The following is an 18,688-nucleotide window of genomic DNA, read 5'->3' on the forward strand; positions in this document are numbered from 1 at the left end:
AGACACTGCCCTCTGGTGTCACACAGCGGTACTGCAGGCGGTGTGGTGCATTGTCCCTCACAGTGGGGATTTATTATGACACCATCTTCCAATGTCAGGACAGCGGACGGCCCTTAAATTCTACGCTCTAATTGAGTTCAGCTTGTTAAGGAGGGGCGATTAGTCCTCGACGCGCAGCCCATCTCGACTGTAATTACCAGACAATTACAGAGCTGCCGCTGCTGACACCGACCCTGCAGCTGGCTGGTGGTGGGGGAAGGTGGGGGTTGAGGAAAATAGTCTACTAGTCTTTTCTGTCCAATTACAAAATCATACAGAGGATGAGGAGTGGCAGGGAGGAGAGAAAGGTCAGAGCTTAGGGAGGCGAAAAACAACAATACTTGAAGTTTTTAATTTCAAAAGTTCGACTCAAATGCAAACTCTCGAGGGAAATCATGAAAACAATTTGTTTCCCGCAGTGACTAGAGTGAGATGACTCAGTCTCATTATGCCAATCAAGCGAAGACATGTGGTAACATAAATGTCTAAATGGGACACTATGCTGAGAATTCAATTGACCTCTATATGTGCTGCTGCAGCCTTCATCGTCTGTTCTTCACACCACTCCAGTGAGCTGAAAAGGGAACGTTTGTTGGGGATGTTTCAGTCCTAACATGCAATTCTCATGAACAAAAGCTGGTTGCACAGGGAGGGGGAAGGGGCTGCTCGTGCCCCTGAGATTGTAATTTTGCCGCCTGTCAATCATCTTCATAATGACACAGAAAAACAGAATGTCCTGGGGCCGTTGGGCGGCCTGTAGGGAATTCTCCCTCCCATCCAGACAGGCTGAAGCCCTCCCATTAATGAGCAGCTTATGACAGCACTGCGGAAAGAGGCCGACTCAATTTACAACGATGTTTGCAGGCAGTTAACAAAATGAGGATGCCGGTATGGCTTCTGACAAAGCTGTGCTAACTTCCATTAGGACATAGCACAGAAGTTTAAATGGGATTATAATTAGAACACAAAAACATACTTACATACTACAAATGACAACAATGCACTTATAATTGTCTATAATTGTATTTAACTAATAAACAGGGACAGAAAACATATTTTCCAATCCACACTCTTCAAACAGATACACATGGGGGAGTTGTTTTGTACCACTCTCCCTCTACTGTTGAGCAGCTGTATTACACAAACTGAGGGGTTAAGTATCTTGATTAAGGGCACCTTAGCAGTAAAACGAGGAGAGCACAGGTATAAACATTAGAGGCTTGAGAACAAAACAAAGCCAGCAGGTGAACCGCACACACAGACTAGTTTAGTGATTACATTACTCAGCTTTGATCACATTGCATTTACAGTCACCTCGAAATCCTCAAGGAGTCGAGAGTGAACTGCAGCTCAAGGGGATGTTCTACAAAGTCTGACTGGCTCACAGCAGCTCTGAACACCTGAACACCTCAGTCCGAACCCATGGCCATTAAACCTGCTGCTTCCTCTTCTGTTTTTAAGGCTTTCCACCACATTTTGAAACCTGGCTGCAGATATTTGTTCCGATTGAGGCACAACCGCATCAGTCTTTGCGGCTAATGTTTTTTAATAAGATCTGGCGCGCAGGTCAGGGCTCTGGGCAGACCGGTCAAGCTCTCCAAAACCAAAACTGAGAAAACCATTTCATTATGGAGCTGGCTTTGTGCATGTGGGCATTGTCATGTTGAAACACGAACTGTTGCCACAAAGTTGGAAACACACTACAGTCTAAAATAGCATGGTGTGCTGCAAAATTTAAGAGGTCATATTATGCTCATTTTCAGGTTCATACTTGTATTTGAAGGGTCTATTATAATAGAATGACATGCTTTAATGTGTGGTGTAATACTGTAATGAAAGAAAAGGCTGAATACAAAGGGAGCTATATCAGGCAGTGCAGGAGCAGTGTTTTCTGTGGGAGACAGTAACTTTCTTTGCCGTGGACTTAAATGCCCAAAATAAATCTATATAACACACACGAAAGCACAAAATGTCCTCTTTAAGGTTTCCTTTAATTGGATCTAAGGGAGTTAACCCAGACAAGATAAGGTTGTCCACATACTTTTGATCATGTTGTGTGTCTGAAAGTAGGTATGATGCTGAGTTTTGATTGAAGACAAACTTCAGTACTAAACCAGAACAGAATAACTCTTAACAGCAAAAAGCCTTCATTCAAAACTCCAGTCCAGTGATTTGAATTCAACTCTCTCCAGACAACAAGGGCCAGCCATTGCAACTGAGAACAAGATTAATTTGCACATAAATAAGCCCTGAAAAACAAAAAACACGTAGCTTCCAACAGGCACTTTAAAGCCAGCACTCAGCTTCACTTCCTCGGTCCAAGAAAATCATGCAAAACCACTAGACTGCTGGAAAATGTAAGAATACATTATTCAGAATATTATGTATGAAAAGGGGCTGTGGTTTACCGCTCGTGTACATTGAGTTGCGACATTTGACCTTCTCGTGCTCCAGTGGAGCTGCTCAGTGTCCAACAACAAAACACTGCAGTTGTACTGAGCAGCTCCCAGGTGTGAGTCTGTGCGACTGTATGAATGCAAAGCAGCTCAGTGCAGGGAAAAAAAGAAAAGAAAAAAAAGATGATGCATGCTTAGCAGAAAAACCCAGAGTGAGGCTGAGAAAGCAGAACGCAGGAGCTGCTGCACACAGTCTGTGTGTTTGTGTGTGTGTGTGTTACTGACCCAGACTGTAGGCCAGGAAGTCAGAGGAGAAGCACTTGGCACCGTGGCTCATGGATGTGTCGTTGTGCGTGTTTCCTCCAAACACCAGCATCGTCCCACTCACAATCACTGCTGTGTGGAGGTAACGGAAGAAGCCGCTGTCTCTCAGAATGGTCCTGCACGAATACACAGTGAGGGTTGTCATTCAGGTAGATGTTATACAGCTGGTATACAACAGTGTGGCAGCATGGGCGGGCTGTCTGTTGTCACAGTCCCCACATGCTGCTGTTGCAACTGCTTTTTTGACTAACGAGTCGGTAACATTACTTTTTGTTTACAGTTGGTTTTATTTACAGTAACACAATCCAATGAATACAAGTTTTTTACTTTCAGCAAATTACCAATGCATATGTCTGTTTTGATAGCACTGTCAATACAAATCTCACCATTTCCTCTTGTCCACATCAAACTTGTACAGGTCTCCAGCCAGGCCGTACTTGTTAGCACTGAAGGCCTTGTAGCCTCCGTGGATGTAGATGGCTCTGGTGCCGGGGTCAAAGACACTGCTGTGGCCGTAGCCACCCTGGACCAGCGCACCGACTGTGGACACCATGCTCCATGTGTTCTTGCCTGGGGGGGAAATCACACAAGCATCTGTTACTGAGCAACAGAAAACTAGCTTGGTTATCATAATATAATGAAATTGGGAATCTACAGTTAAAAAGGTCTCAGGGTGCTTTTGTAGAGGATTTAGTTTTTGGTCCCAGCACAGATGCAGTGGAGGTAATTAGGGCTTAACTCAGCTTACACAGTGTTTATTAGTGTAAGAGAGTTAAGGCAATATAAATCTTTGTATTACTGTTTCTAAAATGCATTACAAGTGCAAAAGTAGCATCAGACCGCCCTCAGATTTGATTGTTGATCATTCAGGAAACAATAATGCGCAAATCACTTTCATTTGTGGGCAAATAGGGGATGCACTCTTGTCCATCAGCCACAGCGGCAGGTTAATTCATCCCATTTTCTCAGACTGATTGGCTTTTAGAAGACAATGAGACCTCCAAATTAAGTTTGGCTGCCTGCCAACGAGGGTGGTGGATTAGATGAACACGCCACCTGAGTCTGAAAGTCGTTAGCTTCATCTTGATGGCCAGTGTTAATTTCCTGTTGTTGTAAACAGATATAATTAGGCACTAACACCCAGGTCAAGTTATTAGTTAAGAAGGGGACGGCTAAAGGTTGGGTGCACTGCTCTAAGGGTGCAAAGACTAAACTTGGGAGTTTTTGTTTTTGGGACAGTCTCTCTAGAAAACTACACAGACCTACAGCCTTCTGCTCAGCCCCGACAGCGCCTACAGCTTACCGATGTCATACTCCTGCACTTGGCTGATGTAACCATACAGAGGGCAGTGTCCAAACAGAACCAGCATGATGGGACTGGCCCCCTCCTGGATGGGAGGCACAATGTGGGCCGAATGTCCCACAACGGCATACTGCTCCTTGGCCCGGGGGCTTAGTAGGACCCAGGTCTGGTTCTGGATGTGGAAAACCCACAGCTGGCTGGACACGTTTCCTGTGGAGTCAATCTTCCCTCCGTACATGTAGATCTTCCCCTGGAAGAAACAAACAGTGCAGCAGAATTAGGATATATATAAGAGAGCTCTTCCAAAACTAAATCAACATGAGAAAAAATAAAAATATCCAGTGATATTTATTAGCCTTTTACACTTTCCAACATCTATATGTAAAAGAAATAACTACCACGCTTTAGTTTGAAAACTTTTCTCAGGCAAAGCTGGAATAAAATAGATGTCTATTATAAATAGCAATCTATCAGTTTAAGGAACTTATGGGGTATATTGTTTTTATATATATATATGCTGGTCTAACCATCAGTACACAGGATGCTAGTCCGGAACTGTGATTCACTTTGTACGTGATTATGATTAAACCAAAGCCCGCCACAGTTACCCTATGATGATTATGAACCATCAGCAAAATAAAATCTAATAACGAAACTTGAACGAAGCAAAAAAAAAAAAAAAAAAACACACACACACACACAAAAAAAGCACCAATAACCTTCTGTCTATCCTTGAGTTTTGAATAATAACACCAGTGTATTATTATTCCCTGGACCTCTGAAAGTCCTGAACACAGCCTGGTGGTCTGACATTATAATGCTTCTCGATTTTTTCATTTTTTTTGCATCATTTCACTTCCTTGATTTGATACTAAAGTAAACATTTCCTCATTTCCTCCTGCTCTTGATAATGTGCGAGTATGAAACTTTACTTCCATAACCCCGGTTCTCTGAGGAACATGAACGCTATGAAAGAGAACAGAGGACTTCTCGTTATTACAAGCAGTAGTGTGTGAGCTTCACAATAGACCCTTTTCATTGCAGCCATTCTGACAGGGCATTGTAGATTTAACACACGTGTTACCAATGATACTAATTAAGGTTCTGTTCCATTCAGGTCAAACGCCAGGCAGGGGGCTGCTATTGTGCATGTTCTGATACACTGCATGGAGCGAACCTTCATTAGAATCCTCCTTAACACCTCTATTTACCCTACTATTTTATGTAAAAAATGCTGCTGTAAAAAAGGTCTATTGATTTGTTTGGTTCTTTTTTTATTTCTTAACTTATTTTATGTTATTAGGTGAAAAATAACACCAGTAGATAAAACTGTAAACTTCGGCAACATACTATATTTGTACTCACAACTCTCATATATGTCATCTTAGTGAAAATGGCATTTTCTGAATGCATGAAAGTCACAGAAAGTAGCCTGATTCTGCATTTTCAGAATAGACAGAGGTGTTGTGGTATCTTAAGCTTTTTATAAACCAGTGAGTGCATGTGTTCTTAAGAGCCTGAACCGGTGCATTATCTGTTTTGCGAGACTTTTTCTATCTGTTACGTATCAACACTGATTTGGTTTCAGATTTGTCTTGCAAGCCCACATTGACTTACAAGACACATTCATACGCCGTGATGCAATTTGAGCTGAGGAGTGTTTGTAATGCACAAACTCAGTTCTCTCAAACCACAGAGCAAACAGACTGCGTCTTCCTCTGAATCCTCCACACTCTAATTTATTATTCCATCAGCGGCTCCTAACAGTCTTTCTGGCTGAGAAGAAACTGCTTCACTGCAGCATATCAAAACCCAGAGATTTATGTATTAGTTCCAGACAACAAACAGACACCAGTGAAAGCATAAATAAAGTTTACTATATTTCTGCTAAAGCATCCATTTAATTTAGTTGTCATCGGTTCTTTTCTCATCCTCTTTTAAAGCCCTGTTCATATCATACTGACCTGGCAGAAACTACAGATACATGTAAAAAGCACTATAATAATAGTGAAATGTACATTATAGAGTTACATTGTGTGGTCTTAATGTACATCCTGGTTCATAGTAGATATGTATTTCTCCTTCCCTCCACATACCTCATGCAGAGCCAGTGAGTGGCCATATCGTGGTGTGACAGTGTTGACGGAGGGGTCGAGGGTCTGCCATCTCTTTCTACTAAGGTTATACCTACAGAAAGAGAACAGAAAGGTGCGATGACCACAACAGAAAAGATTGAACAAACGTGTAGGAGTATGTCCTAGTCTCTTCTGCTCAATCATTTTTACATACATTTTGAAAAACTGTTCAGTCAAGATTTCCATGATCACTTCAGTGTGACGAGACAAAGTAACCCCAGTTCAACCAGACAAAGACAGAGCCTGTGGGAACACTGTGAGAAATGGAAACATTGCCTCATAAACTCAAAGCTTCCTCTTCTTTCTCCCTTTTAAAGTCAGAAAGATGTAGGGGAACAATTATTTAATGTTCGGTAGTTCCTATCTGTGTATGTGCTGCGCTGTCTCTCATGTGCTTGTCCACATCTCCATGGCTGAGAGGAGCTTCTGCGGCTCAGGTTCAGCCTATTTGGCGACACCTGAAGGTGCAGTAGAAAACATCACACTGCATAAGAATTAAGGGCACATGAGTGTGGTTTGTTGATCTGATTGACATCATGCCACATGACTGAACTTCTAAAGGAATTGCAGAGAGTTTTGTGAGACAAGCGACACCACTCTCATCACCACCCAGCTAGCTCACTCTTAATACTACAATCTATTTCTTCTGTTTTCACCATTTGGAGCTGCACATGGACTTTGGCTGAGGCTGATTTTTTAAGAGCTAGGCTTATCTTCTTCAAGCTGCTAACTATCTCCAACTTAAACCAAAGTGCAATACAACAAAGACTGTAAAAACAAAATAAAATAAAAAAACAGTGGCGTCAGTATTCAACATGTTCCTCAACTAAAGTTCCAAAGTCTAATGACCTCAAGCATCTTAACCCTAAACCTACCAACTACCTATCAAAATGAAAAGGGAAATGCTACTCATGTGCTTTCATTGTATTCAACTTTAAGTTAGATGTATGGTTTAGTTTCATAAACTGTAGGAAAGCATTGTTCTTTAAGTATCTGAACCACTGCAACTGCATCAAGAACTAGCTAAACACTTAAATTGAGAAGGATGATGACGCTATTGTCAAATCCAACTATGTCAAGGTGATAAACACAAAGAAGTTGTGTACAGTTAACAGAATGCTCTTATAAGATACCCTGAGCAGAAATAAAAAGGGCCTTGTCCTGACTGAAACCCATAAAGTCAAAATATGAGCCAAGGGAATAAGTGTAACCTTCCTGGGTGGAGTTCAGGGTGAGGAACATCAGCATATCCTATAATTGTATGGTTTTAATTACATCCTTCAGTCTGTGCCCGACACAGAGCTGTCTGTGCAGAGCTGTGTTCTTTTCTTGCTGATTTTCAACAGACAGGAAGTCTTGTGGCTTCTTCCTATCAGCACTGACAGCCAAGTATTACTTTAGCACTCGGTATAACAGGCATGTAAGTTAAAAATATTTAAATTTTTGCAACAGAGACACTGTGTTTCAAAAGCACATTCCCTACAGTCGCATAGCAACAGCAGGACTCCTGTCTCGCAGCTCTCTTGGATGAGAGCAGCAGCCAAAAGCCTGAAATCCGAGTTCACAGGGGAGAGTACTTACGCTTTGACCATGTGATAGTCGGAGGCGTTGAAGACATAGCCTCCGATGATCCACATGATGCCCTGGTCCACCGTGGCCTTGTGGGAAGCCCTGGCCAGCCCGGCCTCGGTGTACTCCTCCCGGCTCCAGAAGGAGGAGTTGGCAGGCACGGATATGGCGCAGTCTGGACCTGAGGAGGGAAGGAAACCACAGAGTCAGGGCTCCACAGGAGGCTAGATGATGCAGGAAGCTCAGTTAATTCTGCGTATCATAAACACAGAAAACAAACCACAGTCTTTTAGGGGAACATAAAACCAGACCGCCTTAAGAGAGCCAAAAAATACCAACAAAATGAATCAGCATAACAACAAGAAATAAACTTTCTAGCTCGTTAGAAAGTTGCTGCTTTAGCTTTAGTGGATTAAACGCTCACAGGTTTCATTAGTTCACTTTAATGTCCTGCAGTTAAGCAGAGTGTACATGAGAGGGGCCATCTGCTTTCCATGAATTGACTGTAGGTGAAAAAAAAAGAACCATTATTGATTTTATCTCTTGAATTATGAATGCAAGAGTTGAAAGAAAGGGTAGAGAGGTTAAAGAAGCATTTAAAGCCGTTAGATAAGTGAGACTGATTATGCAGATGTGGAGTAATTTAGCATTAGGAAGTATGCAAGGCAAGGGTGTCAGTTATGTTGATATGTAAAATGATGCATTACAGAAGTTGATGTCCGGAGAGATTAAACTTTTTGAACATTCAAGCATGAACCAATAACTAATGTTTTTACGGATATGACTGGAATGGTGCTTTCAAATACAGATGGCCCGGGCCAGAGCTGCCTTCCCCTGTTACTGGACAAGAACAATAACGACAGTATAAACCGGAATCACTTCAGATTGAGGGGAAAAGATTTTTTTGGTAAACGGCAGCCAAGTCAGAAATAGAAAGATTGGCCTTGTCCTGTCGATCTTTGGAATCAGGTTGTGGTGGGGTTTGGGGGCAGTTTGTTGATCTTGTTCATCTACAGTCTGTCCATCCTACCTGATGAAGGACGCAGATAAAAACCTGACTGGAATACAACATTTAAACAACCGATTAGTGCTATCACTCCATCTTACAGCAGAAACAGGATATTAATCACTGGGGGAGTTCCTTATTGATTGTTATCCAAACAATGCAGAGGCAACCATGTGACAGGAAAGGAAGTGTGATTGCAAACAATCGAGGTCACTTTACATTCTCCTTTTTGTTTTGTTCAGTGGCAAAAAAAAAAAAAATATCCCTGGTGGCTAATATTCCTCAACCCAACTCCAGTATCGCTAAGCAAACAAAATTACCTCTGCACCTTAGTGGCATTTCCATAAATAACACAAATGCGGCCTTAGCCTCCCTTAAAACACGCAATTTGTTGAAGGCTATGCATCTGTGAAAGAGAGATTAAATGCAAGGCTGGCTTGACTAAACAGGCATCTGTCTCTTCTTTTTCACTGGTTGGTGTTGAAAATGAGTTCATTTGGAAGCTGGCAGCACAGAGTACACTAAGTGTGCTATTCCTCGGCTAACACACCATGACAGGGTAATAAAGGCTAAAGAAAATGCCAGTCTGTTTCTCAACTCCCTCAGCTTTGGTAATTAGATTGTGAGCACACTGAGCTGCTGATATAACTGCAGTTAAATTAAGCCGTTGTCTCTGCTTGTGCACACTGGCGCAGTGGAGCCGTTTAAGAACTAATAGAGCGGTTAAAACGCCCATATGGTTGGATTCAAAAAGGATACAGTGGTGTCAGGTCATCACCAAATAAAAGGAGACGAATATTCATGACTCAACCAAAAATATGTGGAAGCTGATCCTGCAAAGAGTTCATTTGAAGTCCATCGGGTTACAGCAGATGGATGTTGTGGGGGCAGCGGGAGCCTCAATAGTAGTGGTGGAGGCTTAAAGCTGAAGAGGCACTGGGTTGAATCACCAGATAAACAGGCAAAATCTGGACGGATAAAGTCAGCAGCGCTCTTTACTAAACCTCCAACTGCTTCTTTGGAGCTGCTTAGTGCTCAGCTGCACTGGGTGTTTACTGGGAAGGTTGGTTTTTACTCCTGGGTGTGCTTTCAAAGAAAATAGCTGCAAAGCTCTGATAACTCCATATTGTTAAAATAAAACTAAACAATTGGGTCAGAGTATGGTATCCATGATGGAAAAGGTGAGATAAAATTAGTGTTTTTTATTCCATAAAAATGTAGAGTTGGGAAAACAACACAGTACACTGAGCTCAACTTACACGTTTTATAGAGTCGGCAGGTTTTCTTTGTGGCTTGTACACTGAGGGATGGTTTCACATAGAAGCATTAACCCTAGTCAATAGATACCTCTATAAAATACTGAATTCTTAGCCTGGGATTAGCCTTAACCCCTGTATGGAAACCATCCCTCACTACTGAATGGTGGGATTGAGTCATCAGGCAGCGGGAGGCCAAGTCATATAATCCTCACTCCTATTAAAACCTAAAACCTTTTTCTGTCTTTCAATTATATGTTTTATACCTAATCATATGAACACAGTTCAGACAGTCTAAGCAGGTGGTACATTGGGCACTTAATCAGATTAAATGACTACCTCAGTTATACATTAGCCCGATAAGCACACTGAATTTACATTTCATTCTTTCTACATGAATCACTGAACAAGTGGCAAATGTGGGCAGCGATGCAGAGGTCTGGAACCAGGCTAGTTATATACGGTGTGTACTCTTTTACTGAAAGTAGGAAGAAGGCACACTGTATTTACATGACTGTCCTGTATTAATAATTGTGGCTGTTAAAGGTGGTTGTTGGCAACTAGATTTGGGATTTACCCACCCCTGGGACCAGAGCCACTGTTCATACTGTACTGAGAATGTAGACCAAGTGAGAAGCTTATTCAAGTGGCTGAGGAGTGTTTGGCATGTGCGGGCCTGCCTGAAGCCAACCTGATGACATTGTGATTATTCAAACCAGTGCAGTGCGTGAGAAAATGAGGTCAGTGGCAGCGGAAGCGATGCGGTTGCAGTGCCAGCCCACCTTGCCATCCGGTCTTGCAGATGCAGGTCTTGTCCTGGCAGTGCCCTCTTTCAGGGTAGCCACAGTCAGCCAGGCAGTAGGGGACGTCACAGGCTTCCCCTTTCCAGTTGGCTTCGCACTGGCAGTACGCTGAACCGGTGGAGTTCCCCACGCGACACTCGCCGCGGCCGGAGCAGTTGTTGGGACATGTATTCAGCCTGGGAGAGAGGAAAGAGAAGGGAGCAGAGGGAGACCAGGATTCATAGACTGCCTGAAATATAGACTCTGAATAAAACATCCGAAACACATTTCAGTGATTGAGTTACATCTGTTTTTGTGCAAGCGGAGCTTCAGCTGTCTCCAGGCTTAAAAATAAAATATGCAACATTCCCCTTCAGACAGTATAAAAGGTGTTGTTACTGGCATCTTCCTCCCTCATCAGTTGGTCAAGCGCCTGCCTCAACACTTGTCACTCATCTCAGAGGGCCGCCTGCACAGTAACAGCATCGAGCTAGAGGCTGTCATACATAAAGTCACATCAGGCGCCGAAGAGCCGGCGGTAAACAGAGCCAATCTGCAGGAAAACAGCACTACTGGAGCTCTGTTAGTCTCTCAACAGGTATTTTATGTTGTATATTTAGCTTTTCTGTTGGCATCCAACTGACATATTTTTGTGGCAACAATCAAAACTCCTCTTCTAGGAGTCATACCTCTGTCAAATCCAAATATATAAACGTCATACACATACTGCTGGAATCAGAGCGACACACTCTTTCCAGTAACAGTATAACTCATGACTGTTGAAAAATCATTACAAAAAAGACTTATGATTGCCTCACACCATTAACATTTTTGACTTCCTCTTCCGGTATCAACAGTTTATTAGGCATCAGTACAAACAGGAACTCGTTGTAGCTTTCAGAAAGAACCGTTCTCTTCTCTGAAGTTTAACTGGCAGTAGCTTTTCCGAAGCCTGTTGGCACAGACATTGCTACTTTCCTGTTAGTACAAAAGGGAAAATGACATTGATTTCTTGTTCAATACTAAATGCAAAAAAGGCATACCATTACAAGCAGTCTATACAGTATACACTGCGCATGTAGTGTGGAATTGGGACACAGCAACTGGCTCCATGGCAACATCATACTGCCTGTTTGTTGCTGTCAGCGAACACATGATGAGAACTGTTGAGCCAAAGGTCCAAAAGTAATTATGACCAATTAAAATCAGGGAGAAAAACACCATCAGCACAGCACTAGGCCATAGAATATCCCATCAACGTAGTTCTTGTATAGAACACAGACATCCATTGTGTGTTGAAATAACAGGGACATAGACGCAAAATCGGATTTATACCTCGCTCATCCAGAGAATAAGTACATATGAATGTATAACAGTGACTATGCCATAGGTCTGCAAATAAAGGGAGTGAAAACTACAGTGTCATATTTACCATTACTTTCCACTGTTTAGGGCTGCACAATTAATCAAAATATTATCGAATTTGCAATATGGCCAAGTGCTACATGCAAACTGCAAGAGCTGTACTATTTTGATAAAAAGGTCAAATGTGTGAAAAACAGCCTTACAATAAAAGGTACTGTAGTGCTGCAGAGGTGCCCCAGCCTACAAATCTTGTTCTACAGGTGTTAGAAAACATGTTTGTTTGGTATAGGCCGCCAAGAATTTTAAACGATTAATACGTTTTTCTGTGAAAGTTAAATTTGTGATGCAAAAATGATCATATGGCAATCGCAATATCTGTCAAAATAATCACTGTATGATGTTTTTACCATATTTTTATAAAAGGAAAAGGCAGTGGTCTGTATTTTCCTTTTTGTCAACCAAGTCCTTCATACTTCAGTATACTGAACACTGACTTCCCTGTTCGCCAGTGGCTGTCAGCCCCAAGCTCACTGGTTTGTACTGAAGCTGTGAATCTTTAGAACTGGATCACAAACACACTGCAGAGTCTTATTTTTAAAAAGAACTCTCACTTCCCAAAATTGCTGGCTAGTTTTAAGCACACACACATCAACACATCTCAAATTAATACATATTTGGACATTTGGAGTGAGCATTTAAAGAAGCCACACACTGTACGGAGGACTGACTCAACGTAAACTCTGTGTTCATGGTAATGAAGGAACATGTCTCCCAGTGCAACAGTGTGACTCACTGATGTGACTTTTTGGACAGCAGCTGAGATTTATGACACAGGGGAATAAGATGCATCAGGCACTGGATGCACTGACACTACTTGTTAGTACATATTGCCAGACCTATTCGTTAATATGGAAAACACTGCCAACTGTGTAAAAGACTGGAAAATGTCCCCAAAGTTTTTCATAACAAGAGTAAACAAGTCAATGTCAAAAGTTTTGCTTTTTTTTGAAACATTATCATCATCCATCAAAGCAAGAGACTGAAGTAAGATGTTAGTTTTTCCCCCTCCTGAAGACAAACATGTTTGGGAGCGAGACAGACGACACAAAGGGTCCTCGTCATTCTTTCATGTTCCTTCGGCAGCCTGATGGTTTGATGTTTCAGCTCCTCCACCTCTCCCAGACACCAAAGGCCGGGGGGCCCGGGGGCACTTAGCTTTCATCCAACTCTGTGTGTCTGAGCCCAACTTCAAGCCCATCGCTATGGCGACGGTACCAATGAGCAAGGGAAAAATGCAGGGGTCCATTGTGTCCTTTGCAGATGTTTGTAAGGGACAGACTCCACTTTGGTTTGCAGAATACTTTTAACTTCTTATGCCAGTCAAAGCAAGTCGGAGAAAATAAATGAAGTTTTGTCTCTGTTCTGTTGCAAGGTTTAGTTTGATCTATCTATCTATCTATCTATGGATATAATGGCTTGCATCAATATATGGAAGTTTTGCCTAGTAAAGGAATGAGATTACACTTTTGTATTAGTGTGGGTAGATGTTTGTCGTGTAAACATGGAAATTAACATGTGTTGTGTGTCTGTAGATCTGTGAGCAAGCATAATATAATGGGATCAGTTGTTTTTTTTTACTACAAAGAAGACCCAACTGGTTTCTGAAAAGCTGATGTCAGATAGAGACTGGCAGGGACTGACGGCTCACAGGAAAACCAGACACCATGCAAGAAATGCACAACACATGGGGGGAGTGAAGCTGCACTTGAGTTTTGGTCATTAAGCCTCGATTCAAACAACAAGTTAGAAAAGAGGGAAAGGGTGAGGAGATAGGAGACAGAGGTTCAATCCTGGCCTCAAATGGACTTTATAAACATGTACTGTATGTGTGTAATGGCTCATGTAGAAAAAGGCGGCAAGTTTCAGGTTAGCCATGAAAGTCCATAATTATCTTATTCTGTCATACGTGACACTTTGTATTTTCCTACTATAAACTGTGCCACCGTACATCCGACTTCTTCACTGCTTTACAGTTTGTGATAGCAACATCGCTGTTATGATTCAGCCCAGCAGCTTGTTGCAACTGATTTATATTTCATGTGTTTATAAAAATCCATCTCTTGTGCAGTGTAGCATCAGTGCTAAAATACAGTAGATCCACACTGTACCCACAAATGGTAGGATAGAGTTTAAGTGCCAGATTGTAGCCATACAGTGCAGTGTCATTATTGGGCTGTAACCAAAATGGGCCAACTAAATGCATGATACATGGAAAACTGCAGTAGAGGAGTGCATTGCTTGTTAAAAGCTTGAAAGTAAGTAATGAAAGTGTACGGAAGCAAAGAAATGCTGAAATAATTCAAATTTTATAATCTATTTAATATCTAATGGTGTAATTCAACCACTCCCAACCACTTAGTGTCAAAATATAAATACTATTACATTTATAGAAGTGAAATACTAATATATATATATATATATATTTTGAAAACCATCTGTCTAGGCATATGTGGTTGATTTCCGTTCATTGAAATTTCCAATTTCAAAAACACAAATTCACAAATGCAGATCCCTGATCCAGGGTTTTCCCTCGCTCATTTCTACCTATATTTGTTGGCTGGTGTGACTGACAGAACGCGACCTGATAGGACAGATGTCTGATCGATTCCTTCAACCTCAGTTTACTTGATCTGACATTTTTAGCTGTGAAAATTATAATTTGAGGGTTTTGAACTGTTTAACTGTCAATCTAAAATTGTGACCAACATTTTGTATCCTTTTCTTATATTTGTATATATGGTCTCTTTTTATTGTCCCTACTACTTTATTTATATTTTTCTATGTTTAATTGTTATGACACCAATTTCCAGGCAAAAACCGTCTTGGCAAACCTGAATCTGAAATTTTACAACAAATTCTGATTTTGACATAAAGGGTTCAGCCGTGGTTAAATTTATCAATGAAGTGTTCAGTTAAAAAAAAATTACACAATAATATCCTAATCATTATGGCCTTTCTTCATCTTTATACAGTGTTGATGTCAACAACAACATATCGCGGTGTGCCTGACTGGTAGCGGATGGTGTAATGATGCAACAAAAACATACTGCAGCAAATGGATGGCAGCAGCCCGACATGATCAACTAAATGCTGTCAACCCGCCGTGCCAGCGCACAGGCTGAATCATGCAGAAAGTGATAGCTTTGAATGCGTCATCATGTCCCAAGGAAGGGTGTGAAGTGGGCCCTTCACCTAAACAAATCTCAACAGCCAGTAAAACAGAAGTGATTTGTACCAAGGTTCTCATCTCGGGGCTCAGTATTGAAGTATTTGTCATCTAGCAGATACTTTTATCCAGTGACTGACACTATCATGAATGTATGTGTGGACCCCGCGAGATGCAAACCCCCCAGGCCTGGCAGCTACACACTCAGCTGCAGAGGATTATGAGCAATTTGATATGTGGAAGCTGCCATAGCAGCTAAGATTCCAAAATCAAGGAAAGGCCTGAGAATGTCATTAAAGACAAAGGACAACATTTCATTTAGCTTTTACATTTGATTTGGAAGACAACCTTTAGGTTTAGGTAATGTTTTTCAAAGACGCTTCGATTATATTCCAAAAACTGACTGCTTTCTTTTTTCAAATGGAACCAATATGCAACTGAATATGACCTCTGTGGTCCTTTGGGTATCTTTTAAAAACATGAAAATGTAAAGTGGTGAAAGAAACTATTTTTATTTTGTCCTTCTCTCACCTGTAGGAAATGTTGAAGCCGGTCAGGTTGTAGGCAGCATCACTGAAGAAGTGCAGCAGGGCATAGCCGGACTGAGACACCACCTCAGGAACAGTCTCATTCCCATAACGCTCAGGAACAATCAGACCACTGCAAGAACAATACCAAACTGAATTTAGGATGTTTTTATTACCATTTATACATATTTTACTTAAGCTGGCAAACACTTTTGTTTGCTTGTTCATGTAAAAGAATATATATATATATATATAAGTAAATTTAGTAATTATTTGTCTTCTTCATCAAGGTTTTCTCTGCCACCATAAAACTTATATAGTCTGTGTCTAAATGGTGAGTTTGAAATTATGTTTCAGAGCCTTTGCTGCTCTGACAAGAATAAAAAAACATTTTCTAAAAAGAAGATTTTCCTTCAGGGAATCCAGTGGACACATAAGTGAGCTGTACTCAAACCCACTTACCTGAAAGCAGCAAGAAGGGGGGCATAAATGGAATCCCCGTCGTACACGTAAAGGTGGTCCCAGCTGCATTCAGTGGCAAAGTGGTTGAACCGTAATCGGAGTATGGTGTTGGGCCTGGAAAACAGACAGACAGACAGACAGACAGACAGACAGACAGACAGACAGACATGGGAAGACTGTGAGAACTTCTGTCGGGGGTGATCATAACTTTAATACTAACAAAACCACTCCAATAGCCATATACTACCTTTGTTATCACTGCATCACAATCTGCTCACTGAATGTTCAGCCACAATGCTGATAATGATAACTTATAAATAAGTCTGGAAAATTTTGGAAAGTGAAGCTTTCAAACTTTACTGTCCTGAATTCACAATTTAAAGATCACTTTACAATAAATTAAACATCACTTCCTACATAAGAAGTGTTTTCTTACAAACCCTGTTAATTCATGTTCACTCTCAACAGAGCTGCACAGAGGTGTTGGAAGTTACTGTTTCACTGGCTGAAGAGGCTGATTGCAAAATGAAAAACACCCATTTTCCCTTCAGGAGTGGAATAAATGGGATTCAAAGAACATAAAAAAGGTGGATAATTAACTAGGTGATATGGCAGAAACATTCACCACCCAACAAAACTTTACTAGCAATTTTTCCACCCTGCTGTGTAAACTGTATGCCACTGTCCACGGCTGAGCGTTTTTACAGTAAAAGGACAGCAGACACCAAGCAGCAAAAAACAAGCTTGTTTAATACGTTTTTGATTTAAAACATTCATGAGATTCTTTAAACTGTCTCTGCTCTAAATCTGATTAACATTGCAAAATGAAATCATTCACAAAATAAAAAGGAGGGAAGGACACAAAAGGCCCATTTAGTGTATCTACATTCAGGGCACAAGATGTACAGGAAATGTTATGAATAGTCACATTTTTCTCTTCACAATTTTATTTATTAGAGTGAAGCAGTAGCTCTTCCTCCCTCCCCTCGCAGATAAATAAACTGAGGAATGGCAGCAGCCCCAAGGTTGAATTAGAAAAGAAGGCTTGTGACCGATAAGTTAAGAATCAAAAGTAAGGAGTGACTGGAGAAACCGGACAAAGGAACGTCCTATGTTAAATCATCAACTACCACTGAGGTATGCAGCAAAGGACGCAGCGAGCACAGCCATATTTTACTAATCATTTCACTGCCTTTCAGTAGGAAAAGTCACTTTAGACCACTGCAGACATATTCAACACACTTAACTGCAGAGACAGCTGAGAGTGAATGTATGTCCAAAGATTAAGACTCCCCTTTACAATCATTCTCGTCATTTTGATGCATATAGTGTGTACGTGCCGCCGCATTAACCTCCTGTTAAGAACGGGCTGAGGTCTGAAGACAGCATATAAAAGTGCCATTAGTATGTAATGAAAACGTTGGACGACAGGGTAGTCTGGTGATTAGAGAAGCCATCCAGGAACAGCAAGGTCAGAAGTTCAAAACCCTGTAATATCTACAGATCCAGTCGAAGAGAACATGAGGGTGACCTCCTGAGACCCAACCAAGTCACCCATGGTTAATCCCCCTGTATGAGAGTGCTGGCTAAATGCCTAAAATGCAAATGTAATCAAAGAGTTTTCGGATGAGCTGACGGCCCCCAAAAAAATGAAGATTCATCGCTCTAAATCGATACTCTGTGGTGAGGTTATGCTGACTAAAACAACAGAGAAGGTGTATTGAATTTCTCACACTTAGTTTGCCATTCATTTTCATCCATCATCTTCTAGATACTGTAAATTCCTAATACTGGATGGATCCCAGTGAAGGACTGGAGTGCACACTGTGCGTATAGAACCATCATTATGAGCACACTTGAAATATTGAGTTGCAGCCTTGGTTTTCACAATCCATCTCTCAACTGTCTCAGGGTTTTAGCCTCTCTCGTAATGGCAGAAGCTGATTTAATGGATGAAGTCAATAAGGGAGTATTGGTTTCATGCAGTGTGTCTCTAGTGTGTTCTGGCTACTTAAGGGACCAGATGTGTAGGGGACCAGATGTGTAGGGTTTTTTTTTTTGCTCATGACGATATGTGCAGCAAACACATCCTCCACCTAAAACCACCTCAAAAGATCATTTGAAAAATTCAACTATTTGTACACAACTTATTTAAACTGTCTGGACAAAATTAGATATTACAGTCTACTGCAAACACTAACTTTATTAGAGAATATTGAATTACTTGTACTATTTCTAGTGTTGTTTAAGACAAGACACAGCCAAAGATTTTCTAAACTAATTAAAGGGGTAGTTCAG

General features: G+C 41.3%; 1 protein-coding gene across 2 annotated transcripts in view; it reads right to left on the reverse strand.

Moving 5' to 3' along the window:
- atrn (attractin) overlaps positions 1-18,688 on the reverse strand; it is a 130,720-nt gene that overhangs the window by 101,081 nt on the left and 10,951 nt on the right. For both annotated transcript variants that reach the window (XM_051381533.1, XM_051381523.1), the window contains exons 3-10: positions 16,391-16,504; positions 15,933-16,061; positions 10,811-11,007; positions 7,779-7,947; positions 6,159-6,249; positions 4,063-4,312; positions 3,146-3,329; positions 2,721-2,875 (exon numbers count right to left, since the gene is read on the reverse strand). In XM_051381533.1, the coding sequence (XP_051237493.1) occupies positions 2,721-2,875; positions 3,146-3,329; positions 4,063-4,312; positions 6,159-6,249; positions 7,779-7,947; positions 10,811-11,007; positions 15,933-16,061; positions 16,391-16,504 (1,289 nt within the window). The remainder of the gene's footprint in view (positions 1-2,720; positions 2,876-3,145; positions 3,330-4,062; positions 4,313-6,158; positions 6,250-7,778; positions 7,948-10,810; positions 11,008-15,932; positions 16,062-16,390; positions 16,505-18,688) is intronic.

The sequence above is a fragment of the Dicentrarchus labrax genome, unplaced genomic scaffold (genome assembly GCF_905237075.1).
Source record: "Dicentrarchus labrax unplaced genomic scaffold, dlabrax2021, whole genome shotgun sequence".
Classification (NCBI taxonomy): domain Eukaryota; kingdom Metazoa; phylum Chordata; class Actinopteri; family Moronidae; genus Dicentrarchus; species Dicentrarchus labrax.